Genomic DNA, 23,088 nt, shown 5'->3' with positions numbered 1-23,088 from the left:
TAATATCATAGCAGACTTCTTATTTATTATTTGAAGAAAAATTGAAGTTAAAAATAAAAAGAAATAAAGAGCAAACGAGAAAATAAGAATTCAAAAGTAGATATTATACATTGAAAAAAATGATTTTTATATATAAGAAAAAATAGTTGTTGAAATTTATTAAATATGTTGATTGGAAACAAGAAAAATAAGTAAAAAAAAACTATTAGAGATAATTAAATACATATGACCGTTAGTTGATTGGAAATAAGATGAATAATTGAGAATTAATAGTATTTTAGAAATTAAAAAATAAAAAAAATTAAAAATTATTAAGCACATAATTAAAAAAGTGAAAAATAAATAAATTTATTAATTATTAATTATTTTATATATTTTAAAATTTTATATATTTTTAATATAATAATTATTTTATAAAATTATAAAATCTTCTCAAATTTATGACATTTCTAAATTAAGGGCTAAAGCCTTTGCTTGGGTGGCTTCACCTAAGGGCTAGCCTGGATGATCAATGTAATAGATTATGAACTAGTAATAACAACATGGAATGAAAGTGGTAAAACCAAAATGGTCATACGTTAAAATGCTAGCATCATATACAAAAATATAGAAATATAAGATATTTAACTATTCTAACCGAGTCATCATCTTTTTAATGAAAATTGATATACTATTCATTATACGTATACACACACATATGTATGCATATATATTATATAATTTAATTAGAAAAGTTAATTTAACTCGTATTTCATGATATAAAATAATTTCACAATAAAATTTTAAAGTTTGATTAAAATAGTATTTATTGAAAAATTTTTATCAAATATGGTTGATTTGCGAAATTTCTTAACATCTTAATCATACCCTCATTTATAAATACTTTTTGTTGTTAACTTTATGGTATGTAAATATATGCAATTTGTTGGTTTGGTCTGTTATAATCAATGATCAAATAAATCAAATATTTTTATAAAATCGATAAGAACTAATCAAATTTAAAAGAGGATCAAACTGATCAAATATTGAATTTGTATAATTTTGGACCAAAAGAATCGATATTTTGTTACTTTTGTTTTTTGTAAATTACAATATTAAATTTTAAGAACTTAATTTATAATTATAAAATAAATAAATAATTTGAACATTAAAAAAAACATAACGTTTGTCATTTTACTTAGACAATTATGTCATTTCCTACAAGCCATCTAATTAATATTAAAAAATTTTAACCTCTACATTTTAACATTCAAGATTCATCATAACAAAAATAATAAAATTAATATCAACAAAATAAGATCATATAATATAAGACAATAAATTATTGCACGTCATAACATTAGTAATAGAAAAATATATGTTTTATATAAATCTAAAATATATAATATTAATTTGATCTTTTAGTCGGTCTGGTTAAAAAATTTTAATATCGAGAATCGACTAAATAAATCAATTGAATTGAATTTTTAGATCAATAGAATTAATGGACCAATCGAAACGAACCATTTTATCCAAATTGTATTTGATTTAATTAAATTATTGATTTGGTCCAATTTTGTTAAACCCTAACAGTATGTGCTTATCATCTCGTTTAACATATGAAATTAAATTATGTTAAATGCTTATTCTCTACGAATGACTTAATTTCAATTCCAATAGATATACTACTAGTATATTTTATAATTTAACATTTTAATTATACATAATTAATGAAAAAGTTCAATAAACACAAGAGTCTATTTTTATATCCATGTTAGATATTTATCCAGTGAACTGAACTATCATTTTGATCATACAAACAAATCATTCCCAACAGCAATATGTACAAATAATTAAATATAATTCTTAATTAATTTCGATATGTTCTATGCCTATTAGATGTATACTCACCAATTGTCATGTCTTAGGTGGTTTTAAAAGAAAAAGAAAAAGAAAATAATAGCATTAATAGAATTGTATTTTGATAAGAAAATTCATGTCTTAAACTGTCAATATAAAATAAAAATGCATTGAAAAGTAGAAGGATTACTTTTCATCTTTAAAAAATGATTTTTAATTAATTGAACTTTAATTTAAGGTCAACAATAAAATAAAAATTATCTTTTTTTGGATGTCTTAAAATAATTTTCTTATATATATTTAGACATATATATATTTTTTAATCTATGGCTACCATTTTTCCTTGGTTTAACTTTACCCAGTTATGTTGGAGTGAAAGACCGAACACGCGCCGAGCGAGCGACCCTTAGCAAAAAAGTGGGACAACTAACAAAACAAAATGAAAACAAAAATAGCGGTGGTTTATCAGCCCTGGCTTTGGTAACTCCGCCTCCTCCTTCACTCCTCTCGCTAACGGACTTATCAAAGCAAAACACACACCCTTTCCCTCACTCGCTTATATCTCCTCAGATCTCTCTAGCAAAACAACTCACTCCAAATAGAAAATACTCTCTAACTTTCTCTTCCATTTTCCTCCTTGCCAAACAGCAAAAATGCATTCTGCTTTATCGTCTCTGTCATTCTCTCAAGCCACCACAGTTCCTAGATCAAATTACGCCTTCGATTCTCATTCTCCTGCCTTCGCTCTATCCCAGCCGGTGAATCTCCGCTTCTGCGGACTCAGGAGGGAAGCCTTCGGGTTCTCCTCCTTGACTCAGTCGTGTTCTGGCCGAGTTCGCGTCTCGAGCCGTGGACATTCCAAGAAAATCTCTGCTTCCGCTGTAGGCAATGGAACTCCTCCCAAATCGTTCGATTATGATTTGATTATCATCGGCGCTGGCGTCGGCGGCCATGGAGCTGCGCTGCATGCTGTCGAGAAGGTGCTTTCAACCATTTTTTGTTCACCACAAAAATTTCACGCGATTTAGCTTTAGTTTTTAGCTGAAACTTACGGAGTTCCTTTCTCTCCGTCTTTCTCGCGTTCATCAGAACTTATTAAGAAATGTAATTATGTTCTTAGCTGAGCATTTGCAAAGAAGAAGAACATTTAAATTCGAGTATTTAAAGTTCAAACTAAACTTTTAACTTGGTTCTTATCTATTTCATAAGTTCAACTGAACTTCAGAATCTAAAGCAACCTCTGTAATTTTCAGTTATTAATCATTGTGTTACGTGCTTAAGCGAAGATCAATGGTGCATTGAGCATAAATTTATTGATTCCAGCGATTTACATGCAATTAATATTTATAATTTGATTTCTTTTGGAGCGTAATTATTGTGTAGTCCGTACTAGTATATCATGTCTTGTGCTCAATTGCGTGAAATTGGTTTTTATTTTGCTTGTTTTGTTTTGCCATTTGCAGGGTTTGAAAACTGCTATAATCGAAGGAGATGTGGTGGGAGGAACGTGTGTCAACCGAGGTTGTGTTCCTTCGAAAGCTCTATTGGCTGTGAGTGGTAGGATGCGTGAACTTCAGAGCGAGCATCACATGAAGGCTTTCGGTTTGCAGGTAATAGGATTGTATTTTTATGGTTGGTTGCTTGAGACTTAGGCTGAGGGACACAAGATTAGTACAAAACAAGTCATATATGTCTATATGTATTTATGCTGCTAACTGACAAGCTCGAAAGTTCATAAAGTCCCTTAAATTCTAATGTGATGAACTATGGTCTGTATGTTTCATCATATCAGTTAACTGGACCATTTTCAGAGTTGTAAACCCCTGATCATTTCCTTTTCTGCTGTTCTATATGTTACACATGGTAGGTTTCTGCTGCCGGATATGACAGACAGGGAGTTGCTGACCATGCGAATAATCTTGCTTCAAAAATTCGAAGCAATTTGACTAACTCAATGAAGGCGCTTGGAGTAGACATATTGACTGGTGTTGGTACTATTGTGGTAAGGCTAATAAATATCCTGTAACGAAATGCATAATGCTCTGGTTTTTTGCATTCTCAAGTATCCTTATTTTTTATATTTGTACTCAGGGCCCTCAAAAAGTGAAATATGGGAAGGTTGGTTTTCCTGACAACATAGTAACTGCGAAAGATATAATCATTGCTACTGGTTCTGTTCCTTTTGTTCCCAAGGGCATTGAAGTCGATGGTACATATTATCTTCATTTGCTTTTTCTTGAATCTGTCTTTGTGGTCTTACTTTTTCATTAAAGGTTTGCTCAAAAGTAATCTGGGTGTCTAAGACTGTATAGGCATTTGATAGCATTACTAACCATGTTACTGCTTTTATTGTCTGGCTTCATCCTCGTTAACCCTTTTTTCCCTAACTGGGCCAACTTGCATGAGACTTATGGATGGTCATACGCAATTTTAGGACATAGGCATCAGTTCAACTGAGTGAAATGTGGATTTAAGGTTTGGATAACAATTTCCTAGTTATTCAAGTGCAGTCTAACTGATGGAAATTTTGCATCTGTTACATATAGATGACATGATTTGAAAACTGGAAATCTCATCAAAGTCTTCTATAGATGTATGGGAATTTATCACATGATTGGATTTTATATAAATAATAATTGAAATTTATCAACCAGCAATCAGACAGAAAATTGCTTCTAATGAATAAGTTTGAAATTTAGCATTTACAGAATGATGCTTGAGTCACATGTCTGTAATCTTCAGTGCTGTTATTCTTCTGGGTTTCTTTTAATCACAAAGTAATAATCTGCAGGGAAGACTGTTATTACTAGTGACCATGCCCTCAAATTGGAGTTTGTTCCTGATTGGATTGCGATTGTAGGAAGTGGTTACATTGGTCTTGAATTCAGTGATGTATACACTGCACTTGGCAGTGAGGTGACTCCTATTTCTATCTCTGTTCCTTTTTTTTAATGAAATGAATGTAGGAATCTTGCTTTTAGGATTAAAAAACTGCAAATTTACCTTCTGGTTTGGTTCACATTATAAGTTTCAACTCCATCTGTTTTCACCTGAATTCTATAAATTCTTGAGATACTGAAATTAGGTGACTTTTTTAGACAAAATTACTACAAACTAGCTGAGACCATAGAAAGCATGCCTATATATAGATATAGATCTATTCTCTTCAATTTATTAATGCTTGCATAAATTACCAGAGGATAGAAGTCAGTCAATGAAGTCTTTACCTGCTGATTATACAAGTTGTCTTGGCATTTGTTTTTATGTTTTATCCTAAGCTATAGTAGCATAATTTAAGTGTCCTTAATTTTTTTTTATCAGAAGGCAACAAAGTTTAACTAAAAGGTGTATGCAGGTCACATTTATTGAAGCTTTAGATCAACTTATGCCTGGGTTTGATCCTGAGATTGGTAAGTTGGCCCAAAGGGTGCTGATCAACCCAAGGCAAATTGACTATCATACTGGAGTGTTTGCAACCAAGGTAATCTATTATTAACATCTGTGTGCACTCTGGATGTCTGTTCCAAAAATGTCTATTGAGCTTCCTTCGTCTGTTTGTAGATCACTCCTGCAAGGGATGGGAAACCAGTCATTATTGAGCTTACTGATGCCAAGACTAAGGAACCCAAAGACACCTTGGAGGTATGTGCATTTGTTATTTTTTATGGAAATTCATAGAAACTGCCTATTCTGTTTCAGTAGTTATTGCAGCCCCTTTCCATTGTACATTGACAATGTCATCATGTACAAAATTGCTGTCTTATGATGCTTTTCCTGGTGTCAAGTCTATGGTTGGTCCAGGTAAATGGTATATGTTAAAGTAACCTATTTTTGTCTTTTTCTTTTGCTCCAGGTAGATGCAGCCTTAATTGCAACCGGAAGGGCTCCGTTCACTAATGGTCTCGGATTGGAGAATGTATGTCTTTTGGTCAATACGGTAGGATTATATGGATTTTCCACTGAAAGGAAATGAATTTATGTTTCTGTATTCCTTTTTTTTTTTTTCAGATTAACGTGGTAACACAAAGGGGTTTTGTTCCTGTTGATGAGAGAATGCGAGTAATTGATGCAAATGGCAAGCTGGTCAGTTGTAAACTTCATTCTGACTATAAATTTCCTGTATGACAGTCACCAAACACGACTGATGTTCAATTTAAATTCTAGGTTACTCACCTGTACTGCATTGGTGATGCAAATGGTAAAATGATGCTTGCTCATGCAGCTAGTGCACAAGGAATTTCAGGTAAGTGCCTGCTAACTCATTCTTTGCTAATTCATAACTGATATTTCTATTTAGATCCATTTCATTTTTTGCTTAAATATCTTGATACAGTGGTTGAACAAGTCACTGGAAGAGATCACATGCTTAATCACCTTAGCATCCCCGCAGCCTGCTTCACTCACCCTGAAATCAGTATGGTTGGAATGACAGAGGTGAATACTGACATACTAACACCTCATTTTGGATTAATTAGCAATTTTAAGTTGCTAGATAAATTCTTCTACAGAGCCTTTTATATTTTGCATAATCTTGTCTCCTATTTTTCTGTTTTAAAACTGTAGCTCTTCTTATGGGGTGTGTGTGTGTGTATGTGTTTTGAAATAATATCTGAAAATTTGACTATTTCTAACTTCGCAGCCTCAAGCAAGGGAGAAAGCTGAGAAGGAAGGATTTGAAGTAAGCGTCGCCAAAACAAGTTTCAAGGCTAACACAAAGGCTTTGGCAGAAAATGAAGGGGAGGGACTTGCTAAGGTTATTTCTTTAGACACTTGTCTCATACAGTAACTAAACCAATAAAACAAATAAAGCAATTACAGGAAGAGAAACAATTTGTTTCACAAAATGCTTGACGCAAATATTTATCAAATTCTATAAGGATAAATGATTTTAACCTATAGATCTCTTTGAAACATCTCCCCTTTCTGTTGGTACAGTTGCTAAGTTTTACCCATGTTACCTTCATGCAGTTGATATACAGACCTGACAACGGAGAGATTCTCGGAGTTCATATATTTGGCTTGCATGCAGCAGACCTCATCCATGAGGCATCAAATGCCATAGCTTTAGGGACTCGAATCCAGGTGCGCCTTCTGTGCAAAAACCAAAACATTTATGGTTCACTTCTCTTCATTGAAACCTGGTGAAGCCGTTAACCATTTATGATCTTGTCATAATGACTGTTTTGCTTGCATCTTGCAGGACATCAAATTTGCGGTTCATGCACATCCAACTCTGTCCGAAGTTCTCGACGAACTATTTAAATCAGCCAAAGTGAGTTTCTGATCTTTACTTACTGACATTTTATGCTCACGTGCTGAAAAAGAAAAGCGCTCGCGCTACTCCAGCATTTCACTAACCAGTGAATTGCTGGTAAGCATAATAAATCTCTCCACACTATTTGACTGCGTATCATGTCTTCAAGCTCACGACAAGTTCATTTCCCTTCCTCCAATCTTATTTATTAACCAGGTTAAAGCGCCTTCTTCTAGTAGTCCAGTAAGTGAACCAGTTGCAGTCTAAGCTTGTCGACACTCCAAAAAAAAAAAAGTATAAAATTTTGAAGAACTTTGCTTGTATTAGGAAGTATCAAGGAATCACGTTTCTCTCGGTGATCGTAGTCAACACAACAGCCATCTTACCAGAAGAAACATCTTGGAGGAATTTGCTCATTCGCTGATGATAGTCATACTTGAAATATTTTTCAACGTTGTGTCATGGTTTGTCAAGTTATTGTCGAGTGCGATGCAGAGATACCTGTACTGATAATTTATTCCCAATTTCAAAGTCTGTATTCCTTTGACCTTCTTGAAATAAGAGCCTTAAATTTTTGTTTTCAGCCTGAAGTAGTTTTGCAGTTCTCTTATTTCAACTCCTTCGTCCGAACAAATATGAACCAATGCCGATAGATGGCTATTAAAATGAGCAAGTAACCTGCTCTGGTGAATTGAGCCAATAGATGAGACAGAACAAGTACAGATACCGAATACTGATAAAGCAAGCCTTACCCCAATTCTACCGCAAGGAATTGCCTGAATCATGAGATATTGAACAAATATGAAACCAACGACCCAAGAGTAAATATCCTCAAGAGAATTGAACCATAGATCGAAGGAAACAGAACAAGTACCCTACAAGTTATTTATGAGCACTACCGTTCCGAATGTAGCAACGGATACCCAAATTCTCCCCAAGGAGTAGTCTGAATTATGAGACTGACTGAACAAATATGAACCAATGCAAAGAGTGGCTATAAAATGAGCAAATAACCTGCTCAAGGGAATTGAATCATAGATCCACGGAAACAGAACAAGTACACTCATTCAAGACCGTGACCAATTCCTAGGAAAGCAACCCCTACCCAAATTCTCCCCCAAGGAGTTGCCTGAATCTTGTGAAACCGAACAAACATAAACCAATGATAAGAGTGGCTATAATATGAGCAAATAACCTACTCCAGGGAATTGAATCATTGATCGAAAGAGACAGAACAAGTAACCTACTAGTTACAGATCCTCATCAAGACCGCGCCTGGTTCCTAAAAAAGCAACCCCTACCCAAGGAGTTGCCTGTATCAAAAGAAAACTCTGAACACACAAACATACCATTATCAAATGAGATTCACAGTTCCATATGATGGTGCTAAAATATAATCTATTGACCACTCCCAAAAGAAACAATATGATTGAGGGACTATGCCTGACACTAAGGAACAGGTTCTAATGCAGCAATCAACAAAATTTGTAGGGTTCATTCTGGATTTCTATGAGGTAATAATGCCTAACAAGACACAACACAAAGCATCCAAACCGCCAATTTAGAAATGAAAACCATAAAATCCACCAATGTAGTAAGCATGCATCATCCACAGCTAAAAAAATCCAACATTTCCATGCCAAATCATTTAATTACTGCTTAACCATATTTTAAGAAAAAGGAACAGCAAATAAACTCAAAATATCTTCTTGATATTAATAGCTTACAGCTTCGAATCTTTTCTAACAAAGATAATCAACAATCCCAAAAAACAATACAGGTGCTAAAGCTGAGTAGACAGTAAATTAACACTTAATTCCATTGAAAAGACCCAAAAAAAAAAAAGAAACACCAAACAGCCCCAATTAGAAAACCCTAATCAAAGCTGTTTTCTTTCTCATTAAAATTTACTCTTCTTCAGTAGCAGACTCTCCGCTCTTCTTGTTGTGCTTCCTCGCATACCTCTGATTCCTCAAGAACTTTGGATCCATCTACACATATAAAAAAAAAAACTTCAATTTGTACATTTGAAAGAAAACCCAATAAAAAACTATCAAATTTTACTCAAAAAATCGATTGAAAAAAAAAAGAAGAGATACCCCTTTGGTGGAGGTGTGGCGGTGCCTCTTGGGCTTCTTGATGCCATTCTTGTGAGCCTTGTAAGATTGGTTGTGAGCGGTGTGGTTCTTTGACTTTGCCATCTCTGCTCAGCAAAAACCAACGAAAAAAAGAAAATTAGCTTGATTTTCCAGACAAATGAGTCCTTTTCTTAACAGAGAATACGACCGATATGGAAGCTGACCTGAGGCTAATGAGAAGCTGCTGCGGCACTGACTAGGGTTTTTGGATGGAGGAGATGAAAGAAATAAAAGTTTAGCCGTTTTATTTGGTGAAAACTCGAAACCCTAATTCTTGACGTTTGAATGTCGAAAATGCCCCGTTTGTTTCTTTATGAAATGGGTTGGGCTCTGGCCTTATGGGAGTCGGCTTAATCTCGTTTATTGGGCCTAATTTTGGGCTCAAGTTTGAATGTCTGTAAGATTTGGGCTTAATTTGTCATCATGATAAAACGGAGTTAAAGCGAGTTTGAAGTTAAAAGTTAGGGTAAAATATTTTTATATTTTTAAGTTTTAATTAAAATTTTAAGTGAGTTTATTAAATTTTAAAATTAACACTCTGTTTTAAAAGTGTAAACATTATTAATAAAGATAATAAAATAATTAAAATATTTTTTATTTTAAAATTTATTATTATTATTATTTTTAAAAAAATTATCGATCGGTGCTCTTTTAACTCTTTAAGAAAAATTGGTGTTTTTTTTAAATTAATAAAAAATAATAAAAATTATATAGTAATTTTAAAATTAATAAATGATAAAATTATCATTTTAATATTGACATGTCATCAAATTAACGAAAACACTAACAATTGACTAATAGCTGAACTCATATGTCTAATGAAATATTTTTTTGTAATGGAGTATCCATTTTGAAAATTAATGGATCTATTTAAAATTTTGATTAAAACGTAAAAGTTTGGGTGTTTTACCCTAAAAGTTATTATTTTGTATTTTAAGTAAGTTATACTTGTTTTACTTTGTATATGACCGTTAATGATATTTATTTAAATATGTTAACTGTGTTTAAATGAATTTGTTATATTATATAAAATTTAATCTGATTTATTTATTATATAACACTTATTTAGAATCTTAATTTATTTAACTAATTGTATTGCATTCGTGTTTACCTAAACACAAATTATGACATGATAATATGAATTTTCATATTATTTATTAATTTTTAAAATAAATATAAGTAAGGTCATTAGCTCCTAAAATCTTGGTTCAAGGTTTTAATTAAAAAATTTTAAATTTTAATAAATTCAACTATTAATATTTCTTAATAGAATATGAATATAATATTATATATTTTTTATGTCAAAGATAACCTTAGAAAATTCTATCAGCTGGAAAATGGGAAAAAGTAATAAATAATAAAAAAGAAAAGTTGAACAAGCTCTACAATAAAAAGACCAAAACAACTCAAGGTGCAATAAATTAGTCAAAAAATTTAGCTGTAATGTAACTCATGCCTGCCTTAGCTGGAAAAATACAGTAAATTTTTTCATGTTTCTCTATTTTCCTTCCTCATCCTCACTTTCCCATATTCATTTTCAATTCAACCTTTCCTAATTCTTATAAACTTATATATTTCTTCTTTTCCTTTGGATCCCAAATTTTGGATCTGCCATTTTAATCAGAAGGAAAAGATCTGGTCTTTTTTCTTTGCTTGGTTTGTTTTTATTGCTCCTAGATTCCTCTAGATTCAGTCAGCATGTTTTTACTGGATTGGTTTTATGGGGTTCTTGCATCTCTGGGTTTATGGCAAAAAGAGGCTAAGATTCTGTTTTTAGGACTTGACAATGCTGGCAAGACCACCCTTCTTCACATGTTGAAAGATGAGGTAAGAAAAATCTTCAAAGATTTCTTTTTTTTTTTTGTTGTCCTCTGTTTTTGTGTGTTTCTGGGTTTTGGATGTATTGATGATTGGAGATTATGTTTGTAGAGATTAGTTCAACATCAACCTACTCAGCATCCAACATCTGAGGAACTGAGCATAGGCAAAATCAAGTTCAAAGCTTTCGATTTGGGTGGCCACCAGATCGCTCGCCGTGTCTGGAAAGATTACTATGCGAAGGTATAATGCGTTTCTTTTTCTTATGATTTTTATTGGTTTTACATGGTGTAATGGTATTCAATTTTGAGGGATCTTCTCCATGATTTATATATCTTTGCGGGTTTGAATCTGTCTATAGATTGCCTAGTGGAGTGATGGTGGTGGTAGGTGGCTAATAGGGGCTATGAATACCTCTAATTTGTAGTCATTCCTGCTCAATTCAAATGCATGTAATCAGATGCTTTGTTATCAAACATTGTTGATATCTTCTCTAAACTGATTAGTTTTTCTGTTCATAGGATTTGACTGGTAACACTAATGATTTGGCTTCAAAGCTTATAATGACAGATTTAGATTTTCTTCTTCTTCTTTTTTGTCACTCTTTTCCTAATATTATAAACCACTTTTTCCTGTGGTTTTATCTTATCATCTTTTGTTTTGGGATTTTTTTATTTCAATGCTCACAATTAATAGAGTTGTTTCTGTGTTTCCAAGCAAAACTTTGTTTCCGTTTCTGCTTTCAGTTACTTGAGCCATTTTCCAATTGATTTGCTTGGATGTATGTTGGTTCTTATTGTGCCTTCATAATCCCAGATAAGCTTTCCTTGTGTTTATCTGATTCATGGGAGGCAGATAACAACAATGGAAGTTTCGCTGATAGCACCTTCTATTTATTTCCTGGGAGGTGTTCTAATAGTAGGTTTCCGTACATTATTCTGAACTTGTCAAAGTTGTTTAGAAGAGGAGTCATTTTAAAATCATACATCCATCATAGCGAGTGCTGTTGGTGAAATTTATTATAGAGTTGGTCATGGCAGTTTCATTGGTTGTAGTCTGCTGTTATTATCCATTTAAAGACAAATTCTTGATCAGCTATTGAGCTTAGCAGAAACTATCTGCGGATTTTCCAAAGGAAAGAAATGGTCATTGGTTTTGCTTCTTGTTTTCTCAAATTTCAAGGTAATTATTGGACCTAGTATTTCATAATCCTACTAATAATTGTTATGACGAAGCTTCTGATCATCATATTTTTGCTAATTCCTTTCTCCTGGCTTCATCTCTTATGCTGATTTGGCACTCCTTTAGAAGGCATAACATGTGAAATTACAATGCTGCAAACCTTACATTTTATCTAGTGAGCAGGTTGATGCAGTGGTTTACTTGGTGGATGCCTATGACAAGGAGAGGTTTGCGGAGTCCAAGAGGGAGTTAGATGCCCTACTTTCTGATGAAGCCCTGGCCAATGTTCCGTTTCTCATTCTAGGCAACAAGATTGATATTCCCTATGCAGCTTCAGAAGACGAACTTCGTTATCATCTTGGGCTGACCAATTTCACAACTGGCAAGGGCAAGGTGAATCTTACAGATTCCACCGTTCGACCCCTTGAGGTTTTCATGTGCAGCATCGTCCGCAAGATGGGATACGGTGATGGCTTCAAGTGGCTCTCTCAGTATATCAAGTAGAGAATTGAAGCTTTTCTTGTGCTGGCCCCTATATATTCCTGCCATTTTTGCTGTGTCAGACTACAGTTACATTGAAAGGGAAATATTCATTTTCGTTATATGTTTCTGATTGGTACTTACTGCCAAATTTACTCCCTATAGCTTTTGATTAGTTAACACTACCCGCAAATTGGTATCCTGAGCAAGTTTGCGTGAAACTGTTGTTGTGATAGATTCTGATTCTTGCCAGTTGTTATTGTCATTGTGGAATCTCAAATAAATCTTGTCAATTGTGTCATCTTATGTAACCCAGACATGGAACATGACAATAAAAGAAGCAGATCCCCCATAATTGATACCTTTTGTACGGCACCATGTCCTTACCAAGTGAATGCTTTCTGCTGCACTTGCCAGCATTATGGTTCTGTATTTGCTTCAGCAAGGACTTAAGTCAGGTTTCTGCCTTCCAGCTTTGATTAGTTAAAGCTATGCCCGGGGTTTCTGCCAGCTTGGATTAGTTAAAGCTATGCCTGATTCCTTTCTTTTGACCTGCTCATAGTTTACAATAGTAAAGAGTGAGTCTCCAACACTTGGCAACATAATGCTAAAAGACCTGATCGATTCCTTCTCTTTTACTGGTTTGAGGTTTAATCTTATTGGAAGTATGTGGTCATTGTACGTGCAATATTTGAAGCATTCAAATGAATTTTACCTACTTGGCAATATGGAGATTGCACCTTGAATTACAAATTAAGTTGCAAGTTTGAGACCTTAAATTATAGATTAAGTTGTAAGTTTGAGATGAATTTTTGAACTATAAATTAAGTCTTAAGTTTGAAATTTTGAATTACATATTAAGCCGTAAGTTTGAGACGAGATTTTAAATTATAAATTAAGTTGTAAGTTTGAAACGAGATTTTGAATTAAATATTAAGTTGTAAGTTTAAAATTTTGAAGTACATATTAAGTCATAAGTTTGAGACGAAATTTTAAATTATAAATTAAGTTGTAAATTTGAGACAGAACAAAATAGGTAAAATATTTACAAAATACTATCTTAAAGCCTTTTTACCAATTTAAGCAATTAAGTGGAGAGTCTCCTACCACAGCTAAATCTTGCTACTACTGTTATTTCATGCACGTGTAAAATACACCAATGATTTGAATATTGATAAGTTAAGGGATCACCGTCGGATCTAACACACGTCCTTTTTTATCCAGTACAGCTTCACTTGTATCATCAGATCGTTTCTTCTTCATGCCACGTAAGCAATTATCATGAAACCATCATCACCTGTGGTTTCTAAAATCAACGGCCACGACACCCTCATGACGCGTACCGACCAATCAAAGTCCTCCACCACGGCGAACCTCTTTGAGTTAACCGGCGATTCCCTGTCACCTCTCTCACTCCCTTCCACCGTCCACGTCAGCACCCTCACCGGCCAAGCCAGTCCCTCATTGCCAGCTCATTACGATATATAAGTCCAAAATCCGGGAAGCTCTTTCCAAAACCAGCCTCTCTGGTTTTTTCTTTCTTGTTTGTTTTCATTTCTTCAATTTTCTCTCTGTCCAAACAGAATTCAGAAAGGAAAGAAAATGTTTCTCGTAGATTGGTTTTATGGGATTTTAGCATCACTTGGATTGTATCAAAAGGAAGCAAAGATCTTGTTTTTGGGACTTGATAATGCTGGAAAAACAACTCTGCTTCACATGCTCAAAGATGAGGTAATTTTTTTTATTAATATCAAATATAAATACCCTTTTTTTTTTCTCAAGCTAGTATTGCTTGAGCAGTCTTGTTGCTTTTCTTCAATTTGTTAAGCCTTAAACTTATGAGTCTGCTTAGTTACTGAGAAAATTAAGGAAAATTCCAAAGTAACCTCCTTTTTTGAACTCCTTAGCTGTGAAAAGTAAGGAAGCAGCAGCTTAGTGTAGAAATTGTTACTATTTTACCAGTTCTTTTTTTATTGAATTGAAGAATTTTGGTGAGTGAAATTTGGTAGTTTGAAAATGCAGAGACTTGTTCAGCATCAGCCAACGCAGTTCCCAACGTCAGAGGAACTAAGTATAGGGAAGATCAAATTCAAGGCCTTTGATTTGGGAGGCCATCAGATTGCTCGTAGAGTCTGGAAGGACTATTACGCCAAGGTATTCAGATATTCATGTACATATATTTCATGAGGTTCTTTCTGGTTTTTTTCATGTTATTTTGAAGACATTGTGTTAATCAATTATCATTACATAATGAGAAACATGTTGTTCACGGACGGCTGAGGGTGAAAAGACAGCAAAATTTGCATAATCTCACCTGCCATGGCTCCAAGCCCTTATTTTTGTAATTGTATGGGGGAATGATGGGATAGGAGACCTTTTCTTTTACTTTTAGATTGATTTGATTTTGAAGTTTTGTGATTCAAATTGGTAAGCTTTCATCTGTGATTGATGGTTTTTGGGGTTTGATTCTGTATGTTCTGCTGCTTGGGTGTTTTCAATGACTCTTAGGCCTTCTTAATCCTTTATTTGCTTTTCTCTTTATACCCGCTTATGATGGAGCTTCATCAGTTTTTCAGCTTGACTTTGGTATACAACTAGCCTTTTGACGGATTTACTCCCGTTGATTTATGATGTAATTTCTGGTTGTAGAGGAATGGGCAATTGCTCTTAGAAATCCATGCTTGGGTTATTTGTAGGTGCAAGGTTGTTTAGCATGGTTTTGCAGTCTTTCTTGGTACATTATGCCGTTGAATTCTATTACATTGTTAGGTCTATTCAGTGCCCGATTGCAATTGTTGGTATTTTCCATGCTAGCAATGTTCAATTCTTGTTGTCTGATGATGCTCGAATTCTTCAATTTCGTTGCTATAGTGAAAGATATGCCACTCTCCATTGTTTACGTATAGGTTGATGCTGTGGTGTACTTGGTCGATGCTTACGACAAGGAGAGATTTGCAGAGTCGAAAAAGGAGCTGGACGCCCTCCTTTCTGATGAGTTACTAGCAAATGTCCCTTTCCTCATTCTGGGGAACAAGATCGACCTGCCATACGCCGCCTCAGAGGACGAATTACGTTATCACATGGGCCTGACTAACTTCACCACAGGCAAGGGGAATGTTAATCTGGATGGCACCAACGTCCGGCCGCTTGAAGTCTTCATGTGCAGTATTGTTCGGAAGATGGGATATGGGGAAGGCTTCCGGTGGCTCTCTCAGTACATTAAGTAGGCAAACCAAGAAACAGAGCCATCTACTTTAATGAAATCAGGTCACTGTGTAAATTCAAATATGGGGTGTGTTTGTTCAAGAAGTTCATTTTTAATCAAATATATCAGCTTGTAAACTTTGATTATTTTTTCTTATCTTCTTGATAGAGATAGGTTAGTAAAGGTCACCTCCGTTGGTTGCCGATGTGGTGAGCAATCAGATATAAGATAAAAAGGGACCAAGCGGCTGAAACCTCAGCACATATACTGAGAAGGATATTGGCTTTCACCTAGGTCTTACACTCAATGCACTAACTAGAAAACGGACCCAAACCCAAAACGAAAAAGGCTAAGGATCCGATATAACTTAACCACTCCCTCAAAATCTTGAAACAGGTAGTAGGGCTCAGTAGACATCCAAGTTGCCATTTTCAAATTTTCAAATGTACAGCTCCCTAGGGTTACTCTTCTACGTGGGTCGTGAATGGTGATCATTCTGAACTTTCAATGTCTTCAAGCATCCATATCAGAACTAGGGTCGAGAAGGCTTTCATATTCCAACTGCGAAAAACAGAGTTTTGTTGGTAAACTGATTTAACAAATAGAGACAACTTTATTTTCGAATTTCTGAGAAATCACTTACCATTGCTAGCTTGTGAACCATCTTCATTCTCTGGTATTCCTGCTGTGCTTTCTTTGACCGGAACATAGATTGAACGCATACAACAGCTTTCTCAACACGTTCTTCAGCTTGTTTTCGGCTGGTTCGGTAAAAGTCCTCTTCCGTGACACTTTCCTGCTTTGGTTCTCCTACGGGTTCAACTGTGTTAACTTGTAACCCACGAAAACCTTTTCTCTTCAATCGCCATCGGAGAATTGCTTTCTCAAGAACACCAACAGACCAGATGATCTTGCGGTACTGCCTCCTTACTTGGAAGCCCCGGAAAGCAGCCTGCATCAAGTTTTCATGCACTGTCAATTGTCAAAGAATCTTTTCTAAACAATCCTAACTTCCTCAGACACCCTTGCATAATATTTTGACTTTATTGAAGTCATAAATATGATGTTAATGTATGAAAACATCAGACATCCAGATGAAAAGATGAATCTTTTTGTTAAAAAAAAGAAAAAGATGAAAACATGAATTTGTGAACTTGCCAACATGAGAAACTTTAAAATTCATCAGAATCAGTTTAATTCGACTGATTAAAGAGAATATATATATATATATAAAGTACACACACAAACACTAAACCAATAAGAAGAAAAGAGAGAGCCTTTACTTGGATTTTGACAGCCTGGCGGCGCAAAGCAAGGAAATCTTTACGTATTTTCCAAGTACGGAACCTATATTGGATACGGGCAGCAGCAGCCATCTTTTTTCTGGTCTCAAAGTTGCGAAAGGCATGTTGAATCTTCAGAGCTGCAACTATATTTCGTGCTTCATCCTCTGGGTTGGAAAACTGAACTGCTTTAGTGCGCATCTTTAAGGACTGCTCCCTGAATGCAGTATGTATTCGTGCAGCCGCATCAGCAGCTGTCCGGTAAGCTGCTAAAGTCTCCTTCAAATAAAGTTCTTCTTCATTGAGGTTCTCACGGTTTGTTGTCTCCGTCCTACTGGTTTCCAGAGAGCCACTAGCATTTCCAGCTACGGCCATATCATTGAACTGTGCTACTAGAGCCTCTTCTGAAAGATAAGCAGCTAGCCCATCATAACCCTTCAAAGATGCAAGATCTGCAGCCGTGCGACCACTTGGATTTTGGGCAGTGGGGTCTGTCACCAAGTTTGGCTTTGCCCCTGCAGATAAAAGAACAGCAACCATTTTTTCCCTGCATAGGAATGTTGTGAAATCAAAATAAACAATGCAAAGCTGCTTTAAGATTGACAGTTATATTCACAAACAAGTACAAATTCTGAATAACATACCCTGGCAAACATTTTACAGACAGCAATAAGATTACATGGCAACAAAACTATTACCATATTCAACACCTTCAAATTTCATCACACTCACAGAGAACCAAGATGAGAACTTTAAAATCCTGAGACAGCCTAACTGTCATGGCTTAGGACAATAAGAATTAAAAGGTTCCAGTTGACATAAAATTTAAGACTCAAAGAAATGCAGCAAGCTTTACATCATACAGTAAATTTAGGATATTTTAAATATAGTAAAAGTAAATATTAACAATCACAAAAAACATACCGTCCATAGTATGCTGCCCAATGAAGAGCTGTCCATCCATGTTTATCACGAAAATCTAGCGACAAGCCAGACCATGAAAATAGATAAATAGCCCAAGTATAACCAAGAATGGCACACAAATGAAGCACTCCTTGACCTTGAGCATCATATTCGGTTGTTTTACAGCCTTCAATTATTCTTTCCAACAGCCAGTCCTTTAGCCTGCTCTTTAAAGCAATTTCAAGTAAACTATCTTTTGCTTGTGTAAATGAAACTCGATTTTCTTCAATTGACTTAATCAAATATGCCCAACTTTTGGATATGTTAGTAGTCTTTAGAGCAAACTTCTTAGCCTCCTTCAGGGTATTTGGTGACACTTTCCCGGATAGAATGTTAAGGCTCTGGGAAGTAGAGAAGAGCAAATAAGCAAGCCTCATCTGTAATTGGAACTCCTCCCACCTGGACTCATCTTCCAGAGGAGGTATTGGGTCATGCAATACAGGAACACGATACTCAAAACTAAGAACTTGGCTGATGGGTTTATGACCATCAAGACTCATATACAGGTTAACTAGTCCTGGGGAATGTTCTGATAACGAACAGCAATAAACCCCAACCTGAATAAGTTCTGCCGGAATACATACATCACCACATACACAAAACAAATTGGACTTCACAAGATGTTGATAAGCTTGATGAAAGACTCCTGTGACTAGAATCTGCAAATTAACAGATAAATAAAGGTCAAAACACATTAACACAACCACAATTTCATATACATTATTCAAATGAATGTTTTCTACCATCAATTCCATAATCAAGATTAAACATTGCAGCAATGGCAGGGGAGATTTCTGACAACCCAGAGAGAGAGATAGAGAGAAAGAGAACTTTTTCAGGAAAAAAAAACCTTTGTTTTTTCAGTTGTATAGGCCCATGCAGGTGAGACACCAGTAATGCTAAATATCTGCTCTGGAGAGGTGATGGACTCTTGACCAGATGATATGGATGATTCTGGCACAGGGTCATCCACTGAACCTGGGGATTCAGTTATAATGTAGTTTATCCACCTTCCAAAACTGTCCTGACTTTGTAAACCATCATCGACCAAAAGGTCCAATGAATCACCAGTCCCTATGACACGAAAGTCTTTCCTCTGCACATTAGAATTTACTTGGCCACCTGACACCTGATTACAAATACCCTCTGGATAGTTGATGTAAGCATTATTACTCTGAGCAACTGGGTCAGTTAAATTACCAAGCGAAGAAATTCCAGTTGATAAATTATAGGCTGAGGTATGGCCATCCTGCAAAATTGAAGCAACTTGAGTGGTTATCAAGCACCCATACAGTAACCAAATATGAAAAAGGAGAATATTTCAAGTGATCTTCCCACAATAAAGAGAAAAGACAGCTTAGATGTCAATCTAAAAAGTACTTAAACTCACAAAAATGAAAGATGAAAATGAAGACACTCACACAGATGCTTCCACACATGCAAAACACATATGAATGTCAGAAAGTACATATATGTACTTCTATAAGAAGGCTAAAAGAAGAAGACTAACAAAAATAAGTAAAAAATGAACTTTTCTATGAAATGATTCTGCTTACATCATTTGAGAAGCCATTCGCTGCTATCTGGCTTCCTTGATTAAAGAAAGAATCCTTGTCTGCCATCACAGCAAAATAGGTTAAAAATTCAGCAATGAAAATAATGGTACTGCTGAAATTAGAAACTAATCTGTTACCTCTTCTAGATAGAGTTGAGTCATTAGTATCATTTGTCACCAGAAGATCATCCCATTCAAGCGTATTAATCTCATGAAGCCTCATTTCATGATTTCTGACTGTAAGGCCACTGGGTTCTGTTCACTTTCCAGAAAAGCTATCATGAGAGTATGATGTATTTATTTCATAACAAAAAACATGATTAAAAAAGGTATGCTGTTAGTTTCCCTCTCAAATTAGAAATTCCTGTTATTTGCTTACATAATTTAATTTGTAGAAAATTCAATATCACCTAGAGTTTCTATCTCACCTTCATAATTTATATTACCAGCTCCAGAATCAAACTCTTCCGTAACAAGCAAAGGAGTAGACTGATCAGATATTGAACTGGAATTTGAATTCACAGGTGTGGCTGGAGAACCCTGTGACTGCACCACAAATCAACTAAGCTCAGTCACTAACTGATTCTGAGGCATAAAGAAACATAAAGACTGCTATTGTTTGGAGAGAGTGCCTCCAAGTTTAGAATTTTTAGTATTTAAATACCAACCTCCTGTGTTTCACGATAATGAACAAGAACTATGTGTTCTAGAGTCCTGAAGCAAAAGAAAAAATACTAGAATGTCAGGCTAATCATGATCAGACATTAAAACACACTGCAAATTGAGATAAAGAGAGAGTTACATGAGTTTTATTTCAGATCAAATAATGTTGGGAAAACATAGGAAAGGTTAACTTATAGATCTAAGTTACATACTTATCAAGCAGCCAGTAACACCTGCGAACGAATGTTGGGTTATCTTGGCCATGTGCATAATACACATGAATCCTTTCTTCATTACCAACCTGAAACGAGAAAATAAAATGAAATTTCAACGAATAATGCTTTCTCAAAATAATTACATTTTGCCAGGCAAAAGAACAAATAACATAACTTCCCAAGTCGGGAGTTTAAGGTTTAAGGTTAGGAGAATAAATGTAAAATAAATAAATAAACCAAGCCAAACCATGAAAGAAGAAATTTGGAATAGAACAGTTTAACACATAAAATTATCCTAACACACAAAAAGAATTACGCGTGCAGTGTATGAAAATAGCAGAATCTTGCAATCTTTGCCACAGCATGTTCTGCATATCTACAACCATATGGTACAAACAAGTGATAAAAGTAAAAATGGGACTATGACAGAAATCAAGATCTTGAGTCTCTGTATACTAGAAGTAAAAAATGCCATTGTTAACTTAGATACAACAAGCTGCGTCAATAACAGGCTGTGCCATTTATAAGACCATATAAATCAAGAAAATCTCACTTTTAAGTGTTCATGTGCTTCTTTAACAGTCTTCCCATCCTTTTTCTTTTTCCAGTTATGGCCATCTTTTCGGAAGTTTCTAAGCATCTTTCGGTCAAACAATACAATTATACCACCTACAACATCAAGAATACAATTAGTCATGTTATAAGAAGTACACCTCTTCCTCGTTCATTACTTGAATTATAGAAGTTACACTGATCATTTTAAAGCAAAGTTATTTCTTTAAGTGAACTTTTAAGAGATTAAACACAGAGTAGTTTTTGCTTATATGAAAATCACGAAAACATGAAAAAAGTGGGAAAAAATAATTAATTAATATCAGTAGTTACTTTTGGGCAAGTTCATTGGCTTCACATGGATGGGAAAATATTTGTGGTTGCAAAGTATAGCATGAATTTCATTCGGACGTAGCCATCTTGACCTGGCTTCTTCCATCGTATTTTGAACATCCAAATCTGTCCACCAAACAGACAAATTAAAAAAAAATAGAAACTAAACTTAGCAAAAGAGACGTATACACATAACTGCGATCTGAAGCATGATATTAACCAAGTATTGGAACAAAATTTAACAGTCCATGAAACAGTTTACACATTCTATCATGCAAATTCAATATTTTCTTGAAACAAAATCGACCACTTCTCTAGCTCTCAAACAGCAAAAACTCCTAGAAAACTTCACTCCTTCACTTTTTTGAGCCAAAATCAAAACCAAACTGTGAGGAATTACTTTGAAAAAAGCTAATTAAGTAATAACACTCTGCAAATTTTACAAGTGATCAAAACAAGTCTAGCACATCAAGCTGTAACCTACTTTAGAAAACGATTCCTAGACTGATAAAAAACTTACAAAACTTAAATTAATAAAAAAATTGATGACATAAAGAGAAGATAAATTCATCCTTGCGGTACCTTCCAAAGTATGAAATCCATGAATCTCGGTGCCGACGAGTCGGCCCGGACGGTCACCGTCCATCGCCGAAATCGGAACTCGGAGAAAATTTGATTAGGTAACTCTTGAACACTGAAAAAAAATTAAAAAAAAAAACCAAACATAACTTCATAAAATTAAACGCGTTAAAACATAACAAAATATCAAGAAAAAGATCACTAAATTAAAAACAAAAATTAGCTAAAGACTACCTTGCTTAAAGCGATGGCTCTCTTCGAGCTTGGAAAGTGGAAAACAAAAAGGAAAATGAAGACGAGGACAAAGCAACAGAATGAGTGAACTTTGATTAGAAAATTGTAGAAAGATGAAATGACGTTTATTTAATTAATAACTAGCCTTAGTAATTATAAATTAAAAAAAGAATATATAATAAAAAAACAGGTGTTTGTGTTTCTGTGGACTTAGGTGGACCGTTATTCCAAAAGCTGCTTTCTGATCGACGCCTTTTGTTTTCTCCACAGCTGGGCCCACCCTATCCTTAATTTCTATTCTGAATTTTGATTAAATGATGTTTCGCTTTTGGGTTTCTTCCTGTAGAGGATGTACTCGATTGTCGGTAAGTGAATAAGCAGCAGATTTTCTCTCCATTTTAAATTCTGTATTTTATTATGTATTTTTTTTCTAAATACATATATTATCAAATTAAATGGAATCAATTGTCAATATGGACAAAAAAATTGTCCAAATCCCGAACTCAATTTGATTATAAAACACCAAATTCGGATTAAGTTTAGACTCGATCTAATTAAATAATTAAATCAAATTAGCCAAATTAAATAATTGTAATTCTGATAGAATTAAAATCAAATTTAAGTTCAAGTTAAAGTTGAAATACTTTATTTGAGTAATATGTGTACAAATAATAAATAAATATTTAAAAATTTTAATTATTTTTAATCAAATTCAAGTTAGACTTAATAATTTATGTATTCATAATTTAACCGTATTATATAAATATAAAATATTACTAATTATATGAATAAATA

General features: G+C 34.4%; 5 protein-coding genes across 5 annotated transcripts; 3 read left to right on the top strand and 2 right to left on the bottom strand.

Moving 5' to 3' along the window:
• Nucleotides 2,296–7,676, top strand: LOC18603617 (dihydrolipoyl dehydrogenase 2, chloroplastic). The gene is made up of 15 exons (XM_018120020.1): nucleotides 2,296–2,819; nucleotides 3,303–3,449; nucleotides 3,707–3,841; nucleotides 3,931–4,048; nucleotides 4,631–4,755; nucleotides 5,195–5,320; nucleotides 5,401–5,481; nucleotides 5,693–5,755; nucleotides 5,848–5,922; nucleotides 6,004–6,082; nucleotides 6,173–6,273; nucleotides 6,479–6,592; nucleotides 6,808–6,921; nucleotides 7,040–7,111; nucleotides 7,310–7,676. Exons 1-15 carry the CDS (start codon nucleotides 2,493–2,495, stop codon nucleotides 7,358–7,360), a joined length of 1,728 nt encoding a protein of 575 aa, XP_017975509.1. The 5' UTR covers nucleotides 2,296–2,492; the 3' UTR covers nucleotides 7,361–7,676.
• LOC18603616 (60S ribosomal protein L29-1) lies at nucleotides 8,785–9,512 on the bottom strand. The gene is made up of 3 exons (XM_007035689.2): nucleotides 9,396–9,512; nucleotides 9,193–9,296; nucleotides 8,785–9,084 (listed from the first exon to the last, which is right to left on the bottom strand). Exons 2-3 carry the CDS (start codon nucleotides 9,292–9,294, stop codon nucleotides 9,001–9,003), a joined length of 186 nt encoding a protein of 61 aa, XP_007035751.1. The 5' UTR covers nucleotides 9,295–9,296; nucleotides 9,396–9,512; the 3' UTR covers nucleotides 8,785–9,000.
• LOC18603615 (GTP-binding protein SAR1A) lies at nucleotides 10,665–13,081 on the top strand. The gene is made up of 3 exons (XM_007035688.2): nucleotides 10,665–11,058; nucleotides 11,161–11,292; nucleotides 12,415–13,081. Exons 1-3 carry the CDS (start codon nucleotides 10,930–10,932, stop codon nucleotides 12,733–12,735), a joined length of 582 nt encoding a protein of 193 aa, XP_007035750.1. The 5' UTR covers nucleotides 10,665–10,929; the 3' UTR covers nucleotides 12,736–13,081.
• On the top strand, nucleotides 14,062–16,062 carry LOC18603614 (GTP-binding protein SAR1A). The gene is made up of 3 exons (XM_007035687.2): nucleotides 14,062–14,442; nucleotides 14,734–14,865; nucleotides 15,618–16,062. Exons 1-3 carry the CDS (start codon nucleotides 14,314–14,316, stop codon nucleotides 15,936–15,938), a joined length of 582 nt encoding a protein of 193 aa, XP_007035749.1. The 5' UTR covers nucleotides 14,062–14,313; the 3' UTR covers nucleotides 15,939–16,062.
• LOC18603613 (calmodulin-binding transcription activator 5) lies at nucleotides 16,141–22,423 on the bottom strand. Its single transcript, XM_018119495.1, has 14 exons — nucleotides 22,294–22,423; nucleotides 22,063–22,174; nucleotides 21,481–21,606; nucleotides 21,149–21,264; nucleotides 20,593–20,681; nucleotides 20,386–20,431; nucleotides 20,146–20,263; nucleotides 19,856–19,972; nucleotides 19,719–19,777; nucleotides 19,013–19,411; nucleotides 18,124–18,821; nucleotides 17,200–17,746; nucleotides 16,560–16,868; nucleotides 16,141–16,477 (listed from the first exon to the last, which is right to left on the bottom strand). The coding sequence occupies exons 2-14, from the start codon at nucleotides 22,124–22,126 to the stop codon at nucleotides 16,430–16,432; spliced, it is 2,736 nt and encodes a 911-aa protein (XP_017974984.1). The 5' UTR covers nucleotides 22,127–22,174; nucleotides 22,294–22,423; the 3' UTR covers nucleotides 16,141–16,429.

The sequence above is a fragment of the Theobroma cacao genome, chromosome 4 (genome assembly GCF_000208745.1).
Source record: "Theobroma cacao cultivar B97-61/B2 chromosome 4, Criollo_cocoa_genome_V2, whole genome shotgun sequence".
NCBI lineage: Eukaryota > Viridiplantae > Streptophyta > Magnoliopsida > Malvales > Malvaceae > Theobroma > Theobroma cacao.
The sequence above is the reverse complement of the archived record's forward strand: the minus strand, read 5'-3'. Positions and strand labels throughout refer to the sequence as shown.

What these genes read in the sequence shown, in the direction of transcription:
- LOC18603617 (XM_018120020.1), top strand. Translation starts at nt 2,493, where the DNA reads ATGCATTCTGCTTTATCGTCTCTGTCATTCTCTCAAGCCACCACAGTT. An exon ending in CTGGAGTGTTTGCAACCAAG is followed by an intron (nt 5,321 to 5,400) that starts GTAATCTATTAT and finishes GTCTGTTTGTAG; the next exon opens with ATCACTCCTGCAAGGGATGG. An exon ending in ATGGTCTCGGATTGGAGAAT is followed by an intron (nt 5,756 to 5,847) that starts GTATGTCTTTTG and finishes TTTTTTTTTCAG; the next exon opens with ATTAACGTGGTAACACAAAG.
- LOC18603616 (XM_007035689.2), bottom strand. Translation starts at nt 9,294, where the DNA reads ATGGCAAAGTCAAAGAACCACACCGCTCACAACCAATCTTACAAGGCT. An exon ending in GCCACACCTCCACCAAAGGG is followed by an intron (nt 9,085 to 9,192) that starts GTATCTCTTCTT and finishes TTATATGTGTAG; the next exon opens with ATGGATCCAAAGTTCTTGAG.
- LOC18603615 (XM_007035688.2), top strand. Translation starts at nt 10,930, where the DNA reads ATGTTTTTACTGGATTGGTTTTATGGGGTTCTTGCATCTCTGGGTTTA. An exon ending in TTCACATGTTGAAAGATGAG is followed by an intron (nt 11,059 to 11,160) that starts GTAAGAAAAATC and finishes TTATGTTTGTAG; the next exon opens with AGATTAGTTCAACATCAACC. An exon ending in GGAAAGATTACTATGCGAAG is followed by an intron (nt 11,293 to 12,414) that starts GTATAATGCGTT and finishes TCTAGTGAGCAG; the next exon opens with GTTGATGCAGTGGTTTACTT.
- LOC18603614 (XM_007035687.2), top strand. Translation starts at nt 14,314, where the DNA reads ATGTTTCTCGTAGATTGGTTTTATGGGATTTTAGCATCACTTGGATTG. An exon ending in TTCACATGCTCAAAGATGAG is followed by an intron (nt 14,443 to 14,733) that starts GTAATTTTTTTT and finishes TTGAAAATGCAG; the next exon opens with AGACTTGTTCAGCATCAGCC. An exon ending in GGAAGGACTATTACGCCAAG is followed by an intron (nt 14,866 to 15,617) that starts GTATTCAGATAT and finishes GTTTACGTATAG; the next exon opens with GTTGATGCTGTGGTGTACTT.
- LOC18603613 (XM_018119495.1), bottom strand. Translation starts at nt 22,126, where the DNA reads ATGGACGGTGACCGTCCGGGCCGACTCGTCGGCACCGAGATTCATGGA. An exon ending in ATACAACTGAAAAAACAAAG is followed by an intron (nt 18,822 to 19,012) that starts GTTTTTTTTTCC and finishes GTTAATTTGCAG; the next exon opens with ATTCTAGTCACAGGAGTCTT. An exon ending in GCCAGGCTGTCAAAATCCAA is followed by an intron (nt 16,869 to 17,199) that starts GTAAAGGCTCTC and finishes AACTTGATGCAG; the next exon opens with GCTGCTTTCCGGGGCTTCCA.